Raw genomic sequence first — 22,462 nt, 5'->3', positions numbered from 1 at the left:
AAAATGGCAGAAAGAAAAAAACGCTTACATAGGTTACAGTACTTTTCATTCGATGTAAGAACAGTCATATTTTTATATTAACTCGTGCAAGAGTCAAAGATTGCTTCCCGGTTCTGTCAGGCAGGTAGGAATTTTCTCGCAGTTGCTAGGAGAAAGAAAACTCTGTTTTTACCGGAGTTGTGTTAAACACATATCACATACGCTGGACAGTTATGATACGTCATCAATAAATATTCTGTATATTGCCGATGACGTCATAAATTTTGACGCATTATGACGTTCCTGTAACAATGATAGTTATGATGACTGATTGTTTTGGTGGTTTTTTTTTCTCATTTTGTTGAAGAATAAAAGGTAAATAACCAAACGCATCGGTTAATCAAGAAGACAGGGATATTTCAACACCAGTGAAGGATTAAAGCCTCATGTTGACCAACTCAAATCTTACACTTGGCTTTAGAATATCCCTGTCCAAATGACAGGCTTTTGAAAGATTTTAGTTAGCTATATCCGGGTGTAGGACTGGTCAACACGAGAAATTGCCAAAATATTTCAAGTGGATAATAAGGACATCCTGATCTACTCAACATGATAAAGATGTTCCACCGCCGACATAGTATAAACGATACTCATGAGTTGAACAATAACTTATTTTAATTAGGGATTAGCTTGAATATATTTTTATGCTATGGAGATAAAACACAAAAATTTAAATAAACCGCGAAGAGGATTATGATGAGAGTACACTGAGATTTTTATGCTATATCTCCATAACATAAAAATATATTCAAATTAATTCTTATAATTCAATTTACTTAAATAATCTCTTCAATATTCAAAATTCATTTTGCGACTCTTTTGTCTATGAAATCATAACGCCGTCATCTCAGCCAATCAGAAGCAACGTTACAAACGGCGACGCCATTTTTTTCTTTATGGGCTGATAAAGTAAATTTTTAAGCCAATGAAAATGCTCGTAACAAGCAAATTTGAATTATTGGTGTATATATGTGTCTAAATAAATCTAAAATATACATAAAATAATTTTATAAGTAAATTTTTAAGCCAATGAAAAATGCTCGTAACAAGCAAATTTGAATTATTGGTGTATATATGTGTCTAAATAAAACTAAAATATATATAAAATAATTAGTTTTTGCTTTTGATGCATGCTCTATCAGTACTTCATTCTATATTGGACAAATAGTACCATTGATTTTTTCGGGATGCAAATAATTATTTTTATTAGTTTTACTTGGGCGAAAGAGTAAGAAGATCATCCTTTTCAATAGCGGTAATGGTGGAAAGTAAGTAACTTGTGTTACTGAAGAAAAATACTAATTAGTCTGCACCTGTTTTTTTGTTTACCATTTGTCGGCGATTGAGCATCTTTAAACACATTATAACCACTTACTTGACTGTAGTTATGCGTCAAATATGATGACATCAAAAACGTTATGTTTTTTGCCAAATGTGAAATTGACGGTATATAATTGTCTAGGGAGTGTAAGCTGTTTTATCCTCCTAATTATAATTGTAGTTTCCCTAGCATTCGAGAAAGTAAATCTGTGAAGTATAAAAGAAAGTACAGCGTATGCTTTCATTTGACTTCCTGAATTTTATCATTCTTATTTACCACTATAAGCCAGGTAGACACTCAAATATTTCGGAAATTTTGAAGTATTTCAGGCATTACTTTTGAAACACACAAAAAAAATCTTGATTAATTCTACCTAACTCAAAATGGTAGACAAAGCCTGCACACAAATCAAAAGAAATTACATTGGTTTTATCCTTAGCATTAAGACAAATCATAGTTTATCATACATTGATACTCCAGGAATTACAATAACTGCACCGCAGTTGTATCCCTGGACTATAATATAGTAAAATTGAAAGTATTTCAAGAGAAAACCCACAAACCAATCACAGACTTACACTTTTTTGAAGATTTACAGAGGGTTCAAAGCCATACAGTGCATTGGTATACGATTACCACATGTAAACGCTTGGATCTCATTGAAGGGGAGATAAATCTTACATAAAACTGTACACATTTGTATCCACACGTTCGACATCATTTGGGTGTAATCGGAACTTTATAAACATTAGATTTAATTAGTGTATAATATAAGACTCTTTCATATGTAGATATAAAGGATAGGGATAATCTATCCGAGGGTCACATAATGTTGTAAAACCCGAGGCTTGCCGAGGGTTTCATAACGTTTTGTGATCCTGAGGGAAGAATATCCCTATCCATCATTTCAACGTACCAAAGAGTATATTTTTCTCATACCTAAACGTTTTATTGCCTTTTTACTACTATAATGTACTATATATTGAAATAAATTGGGTAAAAACGCGACTTTCTCCATACATGAAAAATGCGTGATATTTTCAAAGCAAATCCCGTTGTTTGTATCTTTAAAGTAAATCTAGCCTACTTTATGAAAAAATATAGTTCAAATTGCACTGAGAAAATAACCCCTGCAAGATGATATTCATGACATCATGAATATTCATGAATGATTCATGAAGTTTTAAGAATATAAGTAGATTGTGGTTCATGAAAAAAAGTTCATGAATATTCATCAAGTGACTTTTTATGAACTCTTCATGAAGTTTTATGAATCCATGAAACATTCAAGATTGTTCATGATCAATGTGTCAAGAATTATCCATGAAGTTTTATGCGTGACTGATATTCATTAAAATTCTTCAAAATAAATGAAAACGTTTCATTAATATTTAGAATTTTCATAAGCGTTAGTTATGCATATAACTTCATGAATGATTCTTGACATGCTATTTTATTCATTTTGATGAATTTTAATGAATATCCACTGAAGTCACATGGCTTGTCACATGACCACGTGAGTCACATGACTTCTATATATATATATATATATCACGCCAAATCAGTCACAATCTAAAATGGCTGCTGTATCTGCTGGCATGTGGAAGTGGAAACATTATTCATTTATAATGGTAGTTTTGGCACATTAGTAAACTGATTATAAACATTCATAAAATATTCTTAAAATATTCATGAACTTTTTATGAATTTCATGGATTGGTTGTTTATGAATGTCCATGATTTCACGAATAAAAAAGATTCATGAACCATAATGAATTAATGAATGAAAGGATTCATGAATGTTTATGAAATATTTTTCCCTAATTTTTTCATGAAGATTTAAGTTCATGAATTTCGTGAAATTATTCATGAATATTTGAAGAATATATGAATTTTATTCATGAATTAGTCATGAATGTTCATGAATCATTCATCAACGTCTCGCAGGGAAGTAATTTTGTTGACGCTGTGACGTGTATTTAACACTTTTTAGCGCTACATCGAATTAAGAATGTGCTCTGTTTGCAATCTAGGTTAAAAGTTCTTAACATATAAAAAAGACTCATATCTATCATTTATTAAATCAATTAATGTCGAGAAAAACTTACAGCTATCATATTTATTTCAGTACATTATAAAAAAAACTGTAAATGATCTATTTAGTGATATCTCCAAAATAGACTTATGAAAATTAATCGTCTGTGACACAATACATTCATAAAAATGATAAAGTACAGAGGTCCAGGGATTTTTGATTTTTTAATGTATATTGAGTTATTAATCTGTGATGTTTTGACGCGACTAACACTTAAGTGGATTTCCATAGTGCAGCATGCCGGGGTCAATTTTATTGATGTATTAGTTGGACAGGAAATCGTCAAATGTTCTATTTATAGAACCAGACTGTTTTGGGATTTGTGGTTGAGCACTATAAGTGGGTGTCAAGTGGTTTGCATCAGGACAATGGACTTTATAATTAGATAATAATCGTTGTTCTCAATGTAACTGCAAGTGTTGTACTTATGTATTACAAATGGATATATTATCTAAGTGTTGTACTTTTTGGTTTGTTTAGTTTTACGTCCTATTAACAGCCAGGGTCATGTAAGGACGTGCCAGGTTTGTTGGTGGAGGAAAGCCGGAGTACCCGGAGAAAAACCACCGGCCAGCGGTCAGTACCTGGCAACTGCCCCACATGGGATTCGAACCCGCATCCCAGAGGTGGAGGGCTTGTGGTAATATGTCGGGACATCTTAACCACTCGGCCACCGCGGCCAAGTGTTGTACGTATGTATTACAAGTGTATACATAATCATTATAAAGGGCCATTTTAAAAGCAATGTATCATTATTTCAAAGCGAATTAATGTAATTCGATAAGTTTTTCATGTATCTGATAAGTCTGGAACTTTGTTTTCACCGATTTACTGTTACATCATCAAAATAAACTAAAATTATTGAAATATAATGACTGAAAACAATCTTATTTTGGCGTATTTTGCAGGCGAAAAGGAAACGAAAAATTGAATTGTCACAAAATACAAATAAAGTAGAATAAGAGAATCATTATGACGTGAACTAGAGTCGCCGTGAATATAAATATAGATGAAAATATGATGAGTATGAGATGGTAATGGTGAGGATAATGATAAGATGATGAGATGATGATGATGATGATGATGATGATGGTAGTGATGCTGATGATGATGATATGATGATGATGATGATGATGATGTGATGATAATGATGATGATAAGGGTGATGATGATGATGGTGATGATGATGATGATGATGATGATGATGATGATGATGATGATGATGATAATGATGATGTGATGATGATGATGATGATGATGATGATGATGATGATGATGATGATGATGATGATGATGATGATGATGATGATGATGATGATGATGATGATGATGATGATGATGATGATGATGATGATGATGATGATGATGATGATGATGATGATGATGATGATGATGATGATGATGATGATGATGATGATGATGATGATGATGTGATGATAATGATGATGATAAGGGTGATGATGATGATGATGATGATGATGATGGGTGTGGTGATGGTGAAGATGACGATGAAGATGACGATGAAGATGAAATATTGTTGTAATATTGTTTTTACATTATATATCTAAAACTGCCTTTGAAAATAAACAATTACCAAGATATTTGAATGTATGTCTACATAAACAAATATTGACTTTTATAGTGGCGATACGAACTGTAAACCACATAACTGAATTTACATTATTATTAAAACCTTGTACATTCAGGAAGAAAATATCAGTTTCCATAAAGCTATCGTGAACATCAATGATTCTTATCGATATAAATAAGAAAAAAAATCCCCCCCCCCCCCCCCAAACAAAAAAAAAAAAAAAAAAAAAACTGAAACATACAACTCAGTTAAGGATTTTCTCCGCGTTCGATTCTTTTTCAAAATTCTTATATCATTCCTTTAATGATAGAAGATTCTCTAACCGGGAAGTGAATAATGTGTCTAGTATACACAACGGGATGCACTTGTTATATATATACAAATGTAAATGTGCATGATGCACTGCATTTGATCTCTACTTCTCCGTCTATACACATATGTAGTGCAGTTATACGCACATTGTATTATGAGAAGTGGCGAGGTTTATTCAGGTTTTACAACATACATTAACCATGCTATTTGCTTAACTTTCAAAGGCGAGAATTGTTTGTTGATACAAGTGACCTCCATTCATCTTCCACATGTTCAACAGGTAAGTTGTTTCATTGTTCAGATGACTTCACATAATGTCGAACCCGCTGACAACATAAATGATTATAAATATATTTGATATGTGTATGACAGCGTGTAATGTAACGACCTGTCGTAGGCTAAAGTTATCAATTATCTTCGTTTTATCAGCATTGATTTGTACGGCTGGTGCACTAGCTTAATATTTGATGACGGCTTATCTAAATAGAGATTAGTCTATATATAGACACAACATACTCGTATTACATGTCTTGAAAGCTATGTCCATTTCATTGAAATTAACAACAATAACAGCTGTGTCGTTGTAATAAAATGAGCGAAATATTTCATTTGTCATTTGCTATGTTTCGACATAGGTATGTGATGCTCGTTAAATATTCCAGCAAAAGAAAGTTACGTGAAGCTAACAATACTTAGTCAAACTTTACAGCTGATGAGCTTTGTGAGAGATAGGGCGTAAATTCCAGTTCTGATTAGACACCGAACCTGTTGGACATTTTATCAACGGTGGAAGTCAGTCAAACGTACACCGTATGACTGTATTAATATCATTCGTGTTACATCGCTACTTGTCAGCTTAACCGACCAGGAACATAGGATTTCCGTTTTCGTATTGCTACGCATTTCAGGGTCCTTAACACGTGAGTTAATAACCAGAACATCACTATACATTTAACCTATTAAGTTTATTGCTGATTACGGTTGTGTAAACGCTCTCATTAGCATGTAATTTTCACCTGCTGTTAATTTCAGCATACGGTAGCGTACAGGTAAGAGTCACATACCTACAACGACAGTGTTATTGGAGCCCAAACGGTCGATATCAACTAACACTACAGGTTGGCAAAACGAAACAAGACTTCACTGTTCTATGACTTCCGGGTTGTTCTCGGAGTGAATTTTCTGATTAATATGACAGTCTGTGTTAGTTAATTTCAGCAGGTAGGATATTTAACAAGATGACGAAAAAACCGAAGTTTGTGGATTCCTTTTGGGTGAGTATTTTTATTTAGATATTGTTCTTATCATTGACGATCGTAGACTTTCAAATAGATGTGATATTATAGAAATTTACCTGACTCTACTATTATAACATGATATTTGACATGACAGCATAAAATAGGGTAGGTGAGGCACCGTTTTCAGTCAATATGCTGTGTAATAGCCTTTATGTACCTAACAGGTTAAAATCTGTGTCTACATACTTTGTAAACATAAACATTATCACAATGTGTAAGTGTGTCAAATAAAGCGTGCATTAATGTCATTTTCTAGCTTTGTATAAATCATTTGAACAATACAATTATTGATGTTAAGGTATTAATGTAACATGATAAAGTTATATTTTGACACAAGTAGTTTAGACATTTACTGACAGATTTATAAATATCATCTATCTGTATACTTCCCTGTACAAATATAGGTTGTTTGTGGACAGATGTATTGAATGACTAGTGACAGCCATTACATAATGTGTTATATATCATACCGTATGGGGCTACAGAAAAGACCCAGTCTGACCTGCTCAAAAATAACATGATATTGATATTCATTCCTGTCATAAAACGTTTAAAAAGGTCATAAATGTACTATGAAGATGTTGTCTTTATGGTTATGTATTTCTGAAGTATGTGAATTTGTAAATAGTTCTTCGTTTAGGCTCTAATGCAATAAACTATAAATTCTTAATGCTGAACGTGATGTTACAGTCCATAGTTTTAAGTTTGAAGTTTTGAGGTTCATACTTGTCATGTTTAACATGATTAATACCAAGGATGTACCAGTTTTAGGATGTGAGGGAAAGCCGGAGGACCCGGAGAAATCCTCCGACCTGCGGGTTGGTTATAATATGTCGAAACGTCTGAACCACTCGACCGACGTAGTCTCTCTATAGTTTCATAAAGCTTTATATTAATATAATAGTACCTCTGATACCAAAATAGAAATTATTATAACTTTGTAGGGGGTCCTTAAAGCTTGTTTTCACTATAATCACCCCTTACCCAAACGTCAGGAACCAAATGGACGGGTCACTTATTTTAAAGACATTCGATAAACTTTTAACTGATTATAAATTATTTACTTCTTTGTATTTTATTTTATTCGCGGTGATTAAATTTCGCTATATTCCGAAGTTAAATACCCACGAATAAAAATTAAATGAATGACAAATAAGGTAACCTTTATAGTTTCTGTTAGAAGTTAACAAATGCGCGAACATTTCTTCCCACGAATAATTATTTATGAGGAAATTGCTTAATTATCTCCCATGAAAATAAACAGTACAGTAACTCTGTTGGTACTCGAACACTTACTCAGTTCCCCATATGAACCGTGTTGTTAACAGAATGTTCTAAAAGTTTTCGAACAGAGTTTTACAGAGTGAAATCTAATAAGTATGATGAATATAACATCCATATAATTGTATTGAAATTGAAATATACGGAGTTTAATTAACAAGGTCCAATATATTAACTTGTATTTTACTTCCTTTATCGAAATGATATTTTAATTACTCTGTTGAACTCGTGTCGATGAATATTTATGATGTAGGTCAGTATGCAGTGTTCACTTCCTGGTGTACTCAACCGTTTTATCAACTCAGATATATTAATTTAAACTTTAATCAGTCAAGTGTATATTATCATATATTAGATGTTCTGATTTTCCGCTTATTTCACCACGCTTATACATGCCGGTCACCTGACGTTCAATATATAGCATATTGTCTAAGTGTTTCCATTTTTAGAAACATTGAGTCAATATTCCTTTGCTAATTCCATTGCCCAAAGGACAATATTTTTCTTGTATTTAATACATGCATTAGAGTTTTTTTCACATTTGTTAAAGAAAGACATATCTAATATAAAAAATAACGACCTTTGTTGAGGTCCATATGGTATTATATCACCCGGGTAGAATAAATACAAGGTCAATAATTGAATTTAATGTGTAAGATAATTCAACTTCATCAGCGTAAGAAGATATTAACTTCAGCTTAAACCAGTCAAGGGTGTATGATTTTTATGTATAAAATAATTCTACTTCAACATATTATAGTGGGATGGTTGTCAATTTCTGACTGTTTAGCGGATGTTTTTCTCTTTGGGTACTCAGGGTTTCCACCAGTTGGTGCATATGGCTGTAATTATTGTTAAACTTTTCTGTTTAGCTCTTCACTTAAGACATATCTTGGCCCTGTTTCATGAACATTCCTTAACTTTAAGGAATTCCTTAACTTGAAATTGTCCATAGGAATGTATTACACATTTAAGAAAGGTCCTTAACCTAAGGGATTTTCCTTAACTTCCGTTATGCTTTCCTATGGAGAGTTTAAAGTTAAGGAATGTTCGTGAAACTCGGGCCTGCTAATGTATCTTGGGTATTGTAAACGTAACTTTCACTTTGGAGCTCAGAGTAATTTTCTCCGGGTACTCCGGCTTTCTTCCGCCATCTAAACCTGAAACTTCCTTAAATGACCCTGACTGTTGTTCGGACGTTAAACCAATGAAATCAAACTTCTATTTTATCAGGATTCTGATATAACAAGCACGAGAGGTAGTGATGCCTTACAATTGCGAATGAAACAGGGCAAGAAAGTTTGCAAGGAGTTGGTGGATTATCTGGCTGAGAGGTAAAGTAATAATGGAACCTTAAATTCACACCAAATTAACATGTTTGATTGGCAAGAAAGTAGCATAAGACTCTTTCGTATGTAGATATGAAGCATGGGGATCGTTTACCCGAGGGTCACAAAATGTTGTCACCGAGGGTAACCCCATAGTTTGTGAAAAAGGTCGAAGAAAACCGCATCTGTAAATAAATTTTAGATATATGAAAATTGCGTGATATTTTAACGCAAATTCCGATGTTCTTTATAGTAAAACAAACTTAGAGCCTGGAAATAACGTTAAATTCATAATTATTTTGTTGACGCCATGGGTAGTCATGTGAAACAACCTCAGGCGACATATTAGTGTATTGAATAGGGTAAACCAATAGGTATGAAAGAATAAAGTATTTTATTATGTAAGAATTTACACATGCTCTTTCTGGAACTCTTATTTCATGGAGGATGGAAGTAAAAAAAAAATTATTTCAGTTTTTTAACGTCATCTCCAATAATTAATACTTGGCGATTATGACTAGATCTAGATAAACATACCATCTGTTTTACTTTTCATGAGTCTCGTGTGACTGTTGCATTTTCCGTTATAGCATATTTTATTTTAATTTATTGTTCAAGCCACTGTAACCAATTTTTTCGCGTAAATCATCATGAATATGGCTTTAAGTAGGAAAACGCGAAATTGAATAAGGTTTCAGTATCTTATGGAACAAGTCTATAGGTTTTATCATTTTCGGGTCTTAGCACAAAAAATGCCTTTTTATATATAATTTAAAGAAAAAAACATTTATTAACCGATAGTTTTGATTACATGGAGCCTAAATTTTAAAGGATATTGATTTTAACAATCGTTCATTTGTGATTGTTTTCGTCTCGTATATAAGGAACGAACATCTGTGTTTATCATAAGACAAGAGTGCTATACATTTTGTAATTTCGAACTTTTGTCTTTGCTACCAACATGATCTTTTTTAAGTTTGATTAAGTGTTCTTGTCTATGTTTATCTTCATGTTTGGTTTATTCTGCATTTGCATGTTTCAGAGTTATCTGGCCTTGCGGATAGGTATTGATTGTGACGTCATGTGTTTTGCGAGCGTAACGTCATTACTTTCGGAGAGAAAAGACGTGGCTTGCGCTCACAAAATTATGACGTAACAATTCGATACCTACCCTCAAGGGAAGTGTTTAATATGCAAAGACGAAATACAGACACAGTCGGTTATCAATAACTATTATATAAAATGATTCTTGATCCTCAATATATGAACTTTTGTGGCACTACGTGTGTATATGTATGCTCTTTTTTCAATTCAGATCAAAAGCAGAAGTTGCATTTTCAAGAGCTCTGAAAGCTGCAGCTCGTAAGCTGGATAACAACTTGGAAATAGGGTAAACTCATAGACTAAATATATGTATATCACAAACATCAAAGATATAACGGTATTTATAATATATTACAAATATCCATTGCTAACCATCTGAAGAAAACCTCACGCCGACATTTAATTGTATAGCTCATGCTTAAGTTAATTTTACAAGTACCGGTACATGTAATTTTAAAAGCTTTATGATGGTCCATAATTATTAGTAATAGTGACATTAATTTACATTTCACATTTCGTGAAGCTAGTATTCTTTGAAGAGAAATGCTTCACGTTTCTTTTCATCATCAATGCTGCAGGGGTTACTATCACTGACGTTATATCCACAACAGTTTTACTATGATATAGTCGCGGAAGGGATATAACGTCAGTGATAGTAACCACTGGAGCATCGAGGATGGTTTCCAATATACTATTTTGTGTTATATAGGGGCTTGGGTGCGTCTATTTCTGCCCTTAAGGCTGAAACAGAACACATGTCTGCTGCCCACGAGGCCGCCGGGAATGACCTGTCTGCTTTATCAATAGAACTTTCCAACTTCAGTAAGGACCAAGAAATCCTCAAATCCCAGGTAAGTGTACATATTGTTCAATACCTATCTTACGGTAACTAGAATTATAAAAAATAACATAGGTAAGTCAATAAGAGAGGGGTGTATCAGTCTAATTCAGCCCGATTTACTATGACCCTGACACAAGACTAAGATTTTATGAAAGATAGATGTCTGATACCAGATTTTTTATCTACCATGAAGTCCAAGTCTGGTGTCAGAGCCTGAGTATCTCAGGCCAAGTCTAATTAAACGAATTGGGCTTGGCAGCACGAGCCTTGCCGAATGCTGAACAAACAAAATTTCACGTCATTATTGAGTACGTGTGAGATGTTTTACATACCAATTTTCCTTGTTTTCCCTTACTAAACACCAAATTACCATGTGGAATAAGGTAGAAAATTCTGTCTTGAACAGGGGAGTGTAAGACATGCTCACGCGCACTAGATAATTACGTGACGTCATCAATACATGTGGTGTAAACGTAACGTACATTGTAGATGACGACATAAAGATTGACGATTGATGACGACCATCTCTGTGATGATGTAACAATTGAACTAGTTTTTAATAATTAAACAATCGACTTAAGATGAAAATGGTTGTTCTGATCTTACGTAAATTATCTCAAATGTCGTTCTGATCTCAAGTAGAATTTCTCAAATCTCGTTCTGAGTTCAAGTAGAATTTCTCAAATTTCGTTCTGATCTCAAGAAGAATATCTCAAATCTCGTCCTGATCTCAAGTAGAATTTCTCAAATCTCGTTCTGATGTCAAATAGAATTTCTCAAATTTCGTTCTGATCTCAAGAAGAATATCTCAAATCTCGTTCTGATCTCGAGTAGAATTTCTCAAATCTCGTTCTGATCTCAAGTAAAATTTCTCAAATCTCGTTCTGATCTAAGTTAAATCTCTCAAAACTCGTTCTCACGACTATCTGCCATATTTGACTGGGGTAGAAATTATGTTTAAAAATTTCAAATGCCTTCTCACCTCATTTAAACTATTCATTGGGTTGTATCAAGAAAACAGAAACAAAATATCATATTTGTATTTTGATGATTATTTTTAAAGAGAACAGACCAACTTAAGAAAACCACAGAAAATAAGTTATCCAACAACACGAAAGTCACACAGGTAAGTCCATTTTTATTTTTATAAACCTACAAAATTTACTCATTGAAGTGGGATGGCCTTGGTTCTGGGTTGTATCAGATAACCTTGACAACCAGGAAACATAGATCGGAAATAAATACTTAACTTCCACTTTAAATGGTTCACGTATTTCATTGATTTTGAATATTAAAAATTTGTCAAAATACCAATTACTCTGATGTATTTCTTTTCTCGGAATGATGTCAGTGATTTTCATTTAGATTTCCCAGTAATGTAAACTTGTACATGTTTTTTTTTTAAATATGATTTTGCATGCAATTAATTTCCGTGCATGTATAGACAATTGAAACACAATAAACATCATTGCTTCTGTAACGTTTCGCCCACTGGACGGTTACATTAAATTTGGATTATCACTGAACCACTATTCCAATAAGTTATACTGCACAAATAACCAAGAGTTTAATTAAGTTTCAATATCTAATGATTATTTACATATTGAATGATATATTTACAAAGGATGATAAAAAGATAATTAATTTTTAATGCTCTGGTTCAAGCTGTTGAATCACTTAAACAATAAATTGTTATATAGTAATGATCTTTTAATGTTTAAAGCTGAAGGAAAAATACAATCAGAAATGTCGAGAGCGGGATACAGCAGAAGATACCTACAAAGCTGCGCGAAAAAGTGTATCAACACCAGCCAAAGATCTGCAGAAGGTAATTCCCAATAATTCAGTCTTTCTTGTAACGAGCATTTTGATTCGCTTGAAAAATATGACGTCATTGTTTGTAACGTTGCCTCAAGTTTGCTGATATCAATGCGGAACAATATCTTACAGAAAAGAGTCAACCAAGAAATTTGAAATCAAGTATATTCTCATCATGAACTACTCCTGATTTTTGCGTAATAACTTCATAACATTATGATGGCTGTGGTGTATAGATATATTTGTTTATATTTGTCCTATTTTATTTCAACTACGTTTTATTGACATATAATTAAATTTTGCTTGATACGAGTATTTTTATTAGCTTAAAAAATACTTTATCAGCCGCAAAGGAACAATTGGCGTCATTATTTGTAGCGACGTCGCTTCAGATTTCCTACGTAATGATTTCATCGAAGAAAGAGTCCCAAAACTAATTTGTAATTTTGAAGATATTACCTTCAGTAAATTGAGCTTTATTTAGAGTACACTCAGATTTTTTTCTCCATAACATAAAAAGTCTACTTAAGTTAATCCTTAAATATGGTCGTATTTAATCAATTATTATGTTTTACTATACCGTTACAGGCAGAGAGAAATAAAGACAAATGTAATGAAAACATGCAGAATGCAGGTAAGTTACTCGGTGAATATGGACAGCAATTTCCTAATTTAAATTCAACTTCACATGAATTAATAATGAAAATGTACAAAATAGAATCTTAAACAGGTCATAAAAATAACAGATGTATTTTATATTATTAAATTTAGTCCCAACGAAATTCAAATTAAATTGAAAAAAAAAAATCACCTGCGTGGTTACGTCACTCCCACAAGTAACATAGCAACGCCACCTAGCGTTATCAGAAGGGACGGTAACTACGGAAAGTTTTCGATAAGCTTAAAAGGTATTGTTTTATGTATAAGTTCTACATTCTACATTAATTTTGATAATAAAAGTTTGATGTACTCAGTCTTTATGTATACTTATTACATTACAATGTTTTGATTTAGACACAGCGTACAAAAGTTCCCTTGAAACCCTGGAAGCGGCGAGGACTGCATGGGAATCTGCAATGGTCGATACGTGTGAGGTATGGATTTAATTGATATTGATCAATTATAGACCTTTAATGAGGTCCATATGGTGTTAGACTGCCCTGATAGAGTTGATAATAACCGAGGGCGTAGTGAAGCGAAATTACAGATAGAGATATCACTGTAACATACATCAATGTATAATATCCAAGTATGTAAAGTTTAAAAACTTCTACAGTACACCGGAAACAGGAAGTCACAACAGGATACAGTGTTGCGCATAACCGTATTTACCCTATGGACCGTATTAAAGGTCCTTACATTTCATATGTAGTTTATTTGACAGATATCAAAAAGATTCTCTGGTGTGGATGTTAATTACAAGAAAGTTGTTATGTATATCCACAAGTTCCACAATTTTTCACTAATATTGAACATGAGAAATATACTGTAATTGTAAGAAAAGACAGGAAAACTATGACCATTCATCTTCATTGTTATAAGCAAAATAAAGAGTGAATTAAGAAATATATTGAAGTCATATTCACATTATTACATTAGAATGGCAAAGTCTTTTCAAATTTAAAAAATCTCAAAATTCAATTCTACGTAAAACAAAGAGGATAGAATATATATCAAAAGTTGATACACATTACAGAGAAAAACAATGAATAATATATCACATATATGACGTGTCATTTTTATATGTGCAGGCTTTTCAAAAAATGGAGGATGACCGAATATATACGACACGGAACATTCTATGGAAAGTTTCCAACGTTGACTCCCAGGCGTGCGTTATCCAGGATAACGTAAGATTAGTTTTCCAGTAATTTGTTTTGAAGCATGTCACATCTCACATTTTACTCTAATTTTGCGACAGTTGAAAACGTCTAAAACCTGAGAGCGACATATAATAGGTACTATGTATACTGTCAAGAAGCAGTGTCAAATGGGAATAATTCACGTACAACGTGATACCTGATAACGTGTGTGCGAGACTATTGTTTCTATTGGTAATAGAATGACGTCAATAGATGATATCCCGCGCTAACGTCATTTCAGCGGGAAGATTACAAATAGCTAGGTTTCACCACCATTGGAGATACTATAGTGGAGGAGGAGAAATAGGTTCCCATGTACCCATCTGGCAGTTTTTCGAAACATGGTTTTTTAGAACCGGTATAATGTCGAGTTTTATTTTATGCTGAAACTGATCGACTGTGACAATAAATCCGTTTACAGTATAACATTAAATTACTTATCGAATCAACAAGAGCTTTTTAATATTTTATTCACCGTCACAAATTACAAATATTTTAAGAATTACTTCAAATGCATTGGTTTTAATTTTACAAGTGAAAATAAGAGCAGAAAATGCCTTTTGGCAGCACTGCCAAAAATCATTATTAGTACCTACGGTCAGATCATGAAGCTAAGTTGTGGTCTACAATTTCATTACATATTTCTACAGAGTTATTAGTAATAATAAAGTAAATTATGCACGTATGTTTCCATCCGAACATACATAAGGCATAAAAACACGAATTTTACAGTGAACAAAGTCGTAGCTAATGTTTATAAGGCATCATCAATTTGAAAGATTTTTAATAGATTACTGAGGGGAAAATATGTCAAAATGTGCGCTTAGTTAAAACATTAAGAATATCACTACCTGAGTCAAGTTAGCGACATAAAGATGTATCATATCCTGGTGCATAACACCGAGTGTTGACGCCATACAGGTGCGGAGACAGTTACAGTCTGATCTATGTCTTTGATGTATCATGTGCACAGAGGTGATTCTGCCTAAAGGGCAAACATTCTTTCTCATCGTGAAACAAGTTGTACAAGCTATGCATTGTTATAATTCTATTTTGTATGTCGAAACCATTTCAATTTGAACATTTACTTTATCAGCCCGTAAAGGAAAACATGGCGTCGTCGTTTGTTACGTCGCTTCTGGTTGGCTGAGAGAGATGAAGGCGTAATGATTTCATAGAAAATAATTTGGAAGATTTAAGTAAATTAGATTATAAGAATTTGAATAGATTTGTTATATTATTGAGATATGACATAATAATATGAGTATACTCTCATCATAAACCGAGTTCAGAGTTTTTGTTATATCTCCATAACATTAAAAATCCTGAATTATTCCTGACATTCAAGGTGTAGGCGAAGGGTCATCTTTGATACCAAGTACGAATTGAAATTTTGCGTATTTCCCAGGAAATATATCGCGAATAAAAATTGCCGCGAAACTGTTTCAAATAAAGATAAAGTGGAACCAAAAAGTCTAGAATTGAAGAAATAAAAAAGTCGTTGAGCATGAAAATACAAAATTAAGTCGCTATGATAATTGTTTGGTTTATCTATTCATGTCTTTTCTTTGTTTTTCAGTGTGCTGAGAAAATACGACAGACACTAGAAAAGTGTGATATTGAAGCAGATTTACAGGTGTTTATTGATAATTGTGGCATCGGTTCATTTCGACCAGGTCAGTAAATATTAGCAAATGATAACAGGCGTGTGATATAAAAACATTGTTATTATTATTTGCACATTACAGAGTTATCTGCCCGAACGGGCAGGTATTGATTGTGAGGTCATGTGTTTGTGAGCGTAATGTCATAATTTACAGAGAAAACGACGTGAATTTCGCTTACAAAATAATGACATCACAATTTATACCTATATGCAAGGGAGGTAACTCTGTACTATACAAGGACGGAATAATCTATAGAACGACATAAAATGAGCTTTGCAGTCACCCTTACTCCCATTTGTGCCAATCGTATCACTCTAAATCCATCCTTCCTTGGTTCGTTCTACTTTTACTTTCTCTTCCCGCATACACATTTTTGTAGTATATTTACATCTTAAATTAATAGCCTTTAGTACAAATCGTGCGTGGACAATACACTGTACTTCACAAGACGATCATTAATCATGAAATAGTTTACATAATTATATATATAAACACTTAATGATTTTTAATTGCTTCGAACAATCAAAAGCGTAGTTCAAAGTGATATCTATGAAAATAATTTTATTTTCATAGAACAGAGATATACAATTAATTATTTAACTTAAAAGAGGAGATAAGGTATAAATTTAGTTAAAGCTGAATAGTGAATAAAATGCTTATCTATCAATCATTAATTTCCAGAGAACAGTCTATTGCTTTGTATTATTATTAGTATCATTATTTTCATTCGATTCCGATTACACATCAGTAAAAGTTCAGTATGTGAACTATTACGGGAGAAAGGGAAATCAATCTAATCATCCTACAATGGGTGGCACAAACGGAACACGCCCTCGACAGCCTCTCCCTCCTGTCGGTCGTCAAGTGTCAGGAAATGGTGCTCCGATATCGCCCCCATCAGCAGTTCCAAAAGGACCTTCGAGAGGACCCCCACCGAGGCAGCAGCCATTGATATCCCTAGGTGATGGTAAGGTCACAAAGGTTAAGATAAAAGAAAAGTGATTATATAACTTCATATTGTATGTGCTTACGTCATCGATACGCTGTTACTTACTCAGGATATTTTTAGATACTGTGATCTTGCTATTTTTTAATCTTAATATCTAAACGGAATTGCCTTAACTTATATTTTCTACAAGAAGAACTCTATTGCATAATTCAGTGACTGACGTGAATGCCATATATGCTTAACTCATTTCGAATTGTAAATATGGAAATTGCTTTACGCTTATGAAACAAATGCAACAGTAATCACGTATATATGTCGAAAGAAGATGTACCCCCCCCAAGTGTATACAATTAATCCTATTAGCTAAATTAACTACTCGTTAAAACGCGTGGTCAATTAATATGTTGTTGGTATCTAATTCCAATGAAAAATATATTTTTTACTATGTAACAAATCGTATTTGCACAAGTGCGTATATATGTTGCATAACGTTCATCAATGAAGGACCTGCATGACGAATTCATGACATGCGGTATCAGACTACCCTTGACTCGCTAGAACTGTATTTTGTCTCTTCTTAGACGACGACGGTGCCTATGCAAGCATAAGCACAGCAACCACTGGTAAACGAATGGCTAATGTTGTGCGTGCGCATGAAGCCAAGGTAGGTAGCTATATCCGGTGTAATAGAAAGTAATTCGCCAATGGAAATATTGTGGAAGGGTGTTGGGATACAATCGCGTTGCACATGGGTTATTTGCAGTTGCTTTCACGTCATTTGGTTATGAACAGTAGACCAGTCCCAAGATCCCATTTATAAATTGATCTACATTTTTTTCTAAATTCCTGAATATTTATTATACTTGTATATTGATTAGCTAACGTTTAAAAATTATTTCATAACAAGACTTTAATCTAGTTACATATATATATATATATATATATATATGTGTGTATATCGAAATCAAATATAGAAGTTGACCAAGTCATTCTACATTTTTGATAATGATGGACTAAAAAAAATTATAGGATTTTTTCATCATATTTGATGCAGTAATATATGCTGAAATCAAAAATCGCATCGCTTCTTTAAGAAATAATATATTAGACAACAGTGTACGAATGTTTATAATGGTTATCGTGTTCACGTAATATTCTCCTAGTTTGAACATAAAAATTGAGGAATACTAAAACTAAGGGAATGCCCTAGAAACACGTTATCAATGCTTAAACATGTCTATATTTAGGTCGTTATTGAGGCTTCTGAAAGGCTTTGGTGAGTATAGGAATGGGCAGTTAATCTCGTTGCCATGACAATACCAAAGCACGTGGTTATTATTTTTTTTGTAGACAGACTGTCAATACGGTTGTTATTGAATATATTAATGTTATTCTTTTTCATGCTAACATTAACATTTTGTTCATTTATCAAATTTCAGTTTTGATTTCTAATATTTCGACTTGAGGAAGTGGTTTTGTCTTAGAATACAATTGGTTAGCCATTTTGTAAATTTAAAAAGTGCATGTCATCGTGGAATTTTATAATATGATCAAATACATATTCTACTGGAAGGTTTTCAATGAAATAGACGGACGAGATATTCCTACACCGTAAAATGCATTAAGGTTTAACTCTCAAGTTTAATTTTTTAAATATTTTCCAAACCTATTAATCATTTCTTTAGCACAGTTAAGCAGAATTAAAATTGATCAAAAATGTGTTTGCACCATGACTACCCTTATGCATATTACTGCAATTGTTTATATAGCTTGTAAATTTTGACAAAAAATGCAAAAAATGTGCATTTCAGAACATATTTCTGTCACCAAATAGTAGTGTAATTTTAGTTTACTAAGAGTATGTATCACGTACTAGGAGCGTTGACCGCATTTTTGAGTCAACAATTATACATAGAATAAGCCATGATGCAAACACAATATCTATCAACTTAGTTATGCTTACGTGAACTTAGGAAGTGATAAATAGGCATGGAAAACATCACAAATATAAAAAGCTTCAAACATCTTAATTATCATTTGACTATATCATGTACAAATAAGTATTTGCGATTTATAGTTGTCCGTGTTGGCAGTCTGTGCACTTTTATTACAATTTGGCTTCTGTGACAGCCACTGTAGTCTTTGGTGCTGGGTAAAACAAAACCAAATTTGATACTTAAATGAACTGTTCTAACACTAGAAGTTGAATAGGCCAAGCATGTAGGTTGTCATCCTCGATATTCCAGAGGTTACTTTCACTGTCGTTTTATCCATTCCTGGACAGTCTTATAGGAAACCTAAACGTAGATCAGGAGAATAAAACTGACCAATCACAGGTCTAGAAAGACTTCCTGTGAAGATTACAGGGAGAGTGACGCCCAACGTCAAAGCAATACGTTATACCGTAAGTCGATTCTTTTAATGTACAAGCAATGGACCAAAACTACCTGATAATTAAGTGTCAAACGTAAAGCCTTCAATTTTACTGTGGCATAGTCTAGGGGTAGATATAACGACAGTGATAGAAACCCCTGGAGTATCGATGATGGTAGGAAGTATGCGTATAGAAATATATAATATATGTTGTCGTCCATGTTATTAATGTGCTAAATGAAACCATTTCCTGTTGGTCATCACGTGCATGCATTTTACGAATAATGCTTGGGGCCTCACGTTGGGGTTACGCATGTGCAAGTCAAATTAATAAGCATGGGCAATTAGTTATATTTAATTATGTGTTGTTTTTTGGTTGTTTTTTTTAACAGCGACACAAGTCACAACAAGCCACAGCGTAGAAAAATGTATTTTAATCGTTTATTTTTCAATTTCATCATCAAACATTTATATAATTTGAACCGTTTTGACGTTATGACTTAATGACTTAATGGCATTATTTACCGCAGAACTTAATATAACAATACATTTATAGTATTATCATGTTTTCAATGTAAATACGCGTTTTAGATATTAATTTTGCTACGTTAAACCATATTCAATTTTTGTCTGAATGTACTTTCCAATTCATTCACTATTTATTACTATTTGATGTTAAAATGACAATTAATATCATTTATTTATAGCATGCATAAAATTGAAATATAAACATACATATGTAATGCTATATTAATATATAATGTTCAATAGTAATTACGTTCTACCCTTTTAAAGTAATTCATTACTTTTAACGGCAAAAATAGCAAGATTAAATTCCATAATATCATTAAAATAATCGGTATCATAAGAAAGAAAGAAATAAATGATCTGATAGAAATATCCGTAATATTTAATCACGCAATTTTCTCCTCCTCTCCAGACTTTTTAAAATTTTGTCGACCAAATATTAATTTGTTTTTCTCTTTAATGCTACTATTGTAATTCAAGCATTAGCGTGTGCAGATTTTTCATAAAAGGAAGGCAGCTTCACTTCCGATTTCGCAAATTTTGAGTCTGCTTAAGATCAAAGGAACAAACTGCGCAACTTTCGATTTAACTTTTGATTAGGCATGCTTTTCATATCTACATACAGATAATAGTTTATATATCCCATGTATATAAATATATCGTGAATAGAATAATAATAAAACCCTAGACAGTTAATAACAGGTGACTTCAAAACATATATCAGATTTCAAGTTTGATTCAAGTTCTGTCATTTCATTTAAAAATTCGCGATGAACTTCAAGGATACTTTAGAAATACCATTTTAAAGTCTTTTTCAGCTTTCAATTATTTCAAAATTTTGATACATATTTTGATCTCGATACAACAGAAAAATATTGATCAATGCCAATTATTTCAAATGCGGTAAATAAGATATTCTGATGCTCTTATCGTAATACTGTAATATTTATGTATACGCATATACTGTGCAGTTGTTAATATTCACGTGAGTTTTAATTTTAATTAATTCACAAGTTTTCCCTGATTCTCGAAAATTTAAACCTCAAGAATTTGTTCAAAAATAATGGGTTTTTTATATAGATCGCACCATATCAAGTGAATGACGCATTCAAAGGCTACAATGATGATTCGCAAAACAAACCACCGCTAACAAATTGTAAACAGTAAGTCGCGAAATTTTAAACCCACGAAATTAAACAACTGTACGGTACGTGTTAATTTCAGATGTCCTTTGTGAGTACAAACGTTATTGATACATTCATGCGTATTAATTTCAGATGCCCTTTGTGAGTACAAACGTTATTGATATTTACATGCGTATTAATTTCAGATGCCCTTTGAGTTGTCGGTTAAGCCTGGAGATGTTGTAGAAGTACTAAATCAAAACAAAGGATATTTTCAAATAAAGATTGGAACCCGGGTTGGCGCCATTCCAGAGTCGTGTGTCACCATGCCTAAATATATTTAACGTCAAGCTAAACACTTTATAACATCCAAAAACATCCATTTGGAACTTTTTTATGATATTATCTTTTTTTCATAATAGTTCATGTAACATACAAGTATTGCAAGTAAAGAACAGAGGTGCTATAAGCTTGTTTAAGACAGCATCGGTATTTTAGTTTGGGTTAACCTTATTTGGCAATATAAATGTGTTGGTTTTTTTTAAATATATAACCATGTAACTATCGTTATTCATCTGACTGGCAAGTTAATTATGCTGATGAAGTGGTATTTACACAGAAAAACTGCAATTGAAGGAAATCGTGTCCAGGGTGATTTACAGTAGATGATAATTGACGACTTCGACTGGTATACTATAGCTTTAATATTAATAGTTGCTTTTTGTGTCGCCTGCAACGCAAGGGCGACACTTAGGTATCACTATGTCGGCGTCGGCGTCGGCGTCGTCGGTGTCGTCGTCGTCGTCGTCGGTGTCCGGGAAACGGTTTCCGTGCGATAACTGAAGTATTTATTGTCCGATTTCAACCAAATTTGGTGTATAGCTTTATATCAATGAGATCTCAGATGAGTTCGATAATGGTCAATATCCGT

The 22,462-nt window shown here is 32.9% G+C and overlaps 1 protein-coding gene across 6 annotated transcripts; it reads left to right on the top strand.

Annotated features, from left to right (window-relative positions):
- The first annotated feature begins 5,307 nt into the window (after window positions 1–5,307).
- On the top strand, window positions 5,308–22,261 carry LOC138331240 (proline-serine-threonine phosphatase-interacting protein 1-like). 6 transcript variants are annotated; one of them, XM_069278739.1, is made up of 14 exons: window positions 5,308–5,638; window positions 6,391–6,632; window positions 9,171–9,271; window positions 10,581–10,655; window positions 11,079–11,220; window positions 12,274–12,336; window positions 12,934–13,038; window positions 13,617–13,662; window positions 14,043–14,122; window positions 14,780–14,878; window positions 16,470–16,566; window positions 17,306–17,524; window positions 18,088–18,170; window positions 21,738–22,261. In XM_069278739.1, exons 2-14 carry the CDS (start codon window positions 6,597–6,599, stop codon window positions 21,873–21,875), a joined length of 1,284 nt encoding a protein of 427 aa, XP_069134840.1. In that variant the 5' UTR covers window positions 5,308–5,638; window positions 6,391–6,596; the 3' UTR covers window positions 21,876–22,261. The 6 variants fall into 6 exon arrangements, with proteins under 6 accessions (XP_069134840.1, XP_069134839.1, XP_069134838.1 ...); XM_069278738.1 differs by having other exon boundaries at window positions 6,068–6,632; XM_069278737.1 differs by having other exon boundaries at window positions 5,308–6,278.
- Window positions 22,262–22,462: the final 201 nt, after the last annotated feature.

This window comes from Argopecten irradians, chromosome 9 (assembly GCF_041381155.1).
Source record: "Argopecten irradians isolate NY chromosome 9, Ai_NY, whole genome shotgun sequence".
NCBI lineage: Eukaryota > Metazoa > Mollusca > Bivalvia > Pectinida > Pectinidae > Argopecten > Argopecten irradians.
Note: the sequence above shows the minus strand (reverse complement) of the source record. Positions and strands in the feature narration are given on the sequence as shown.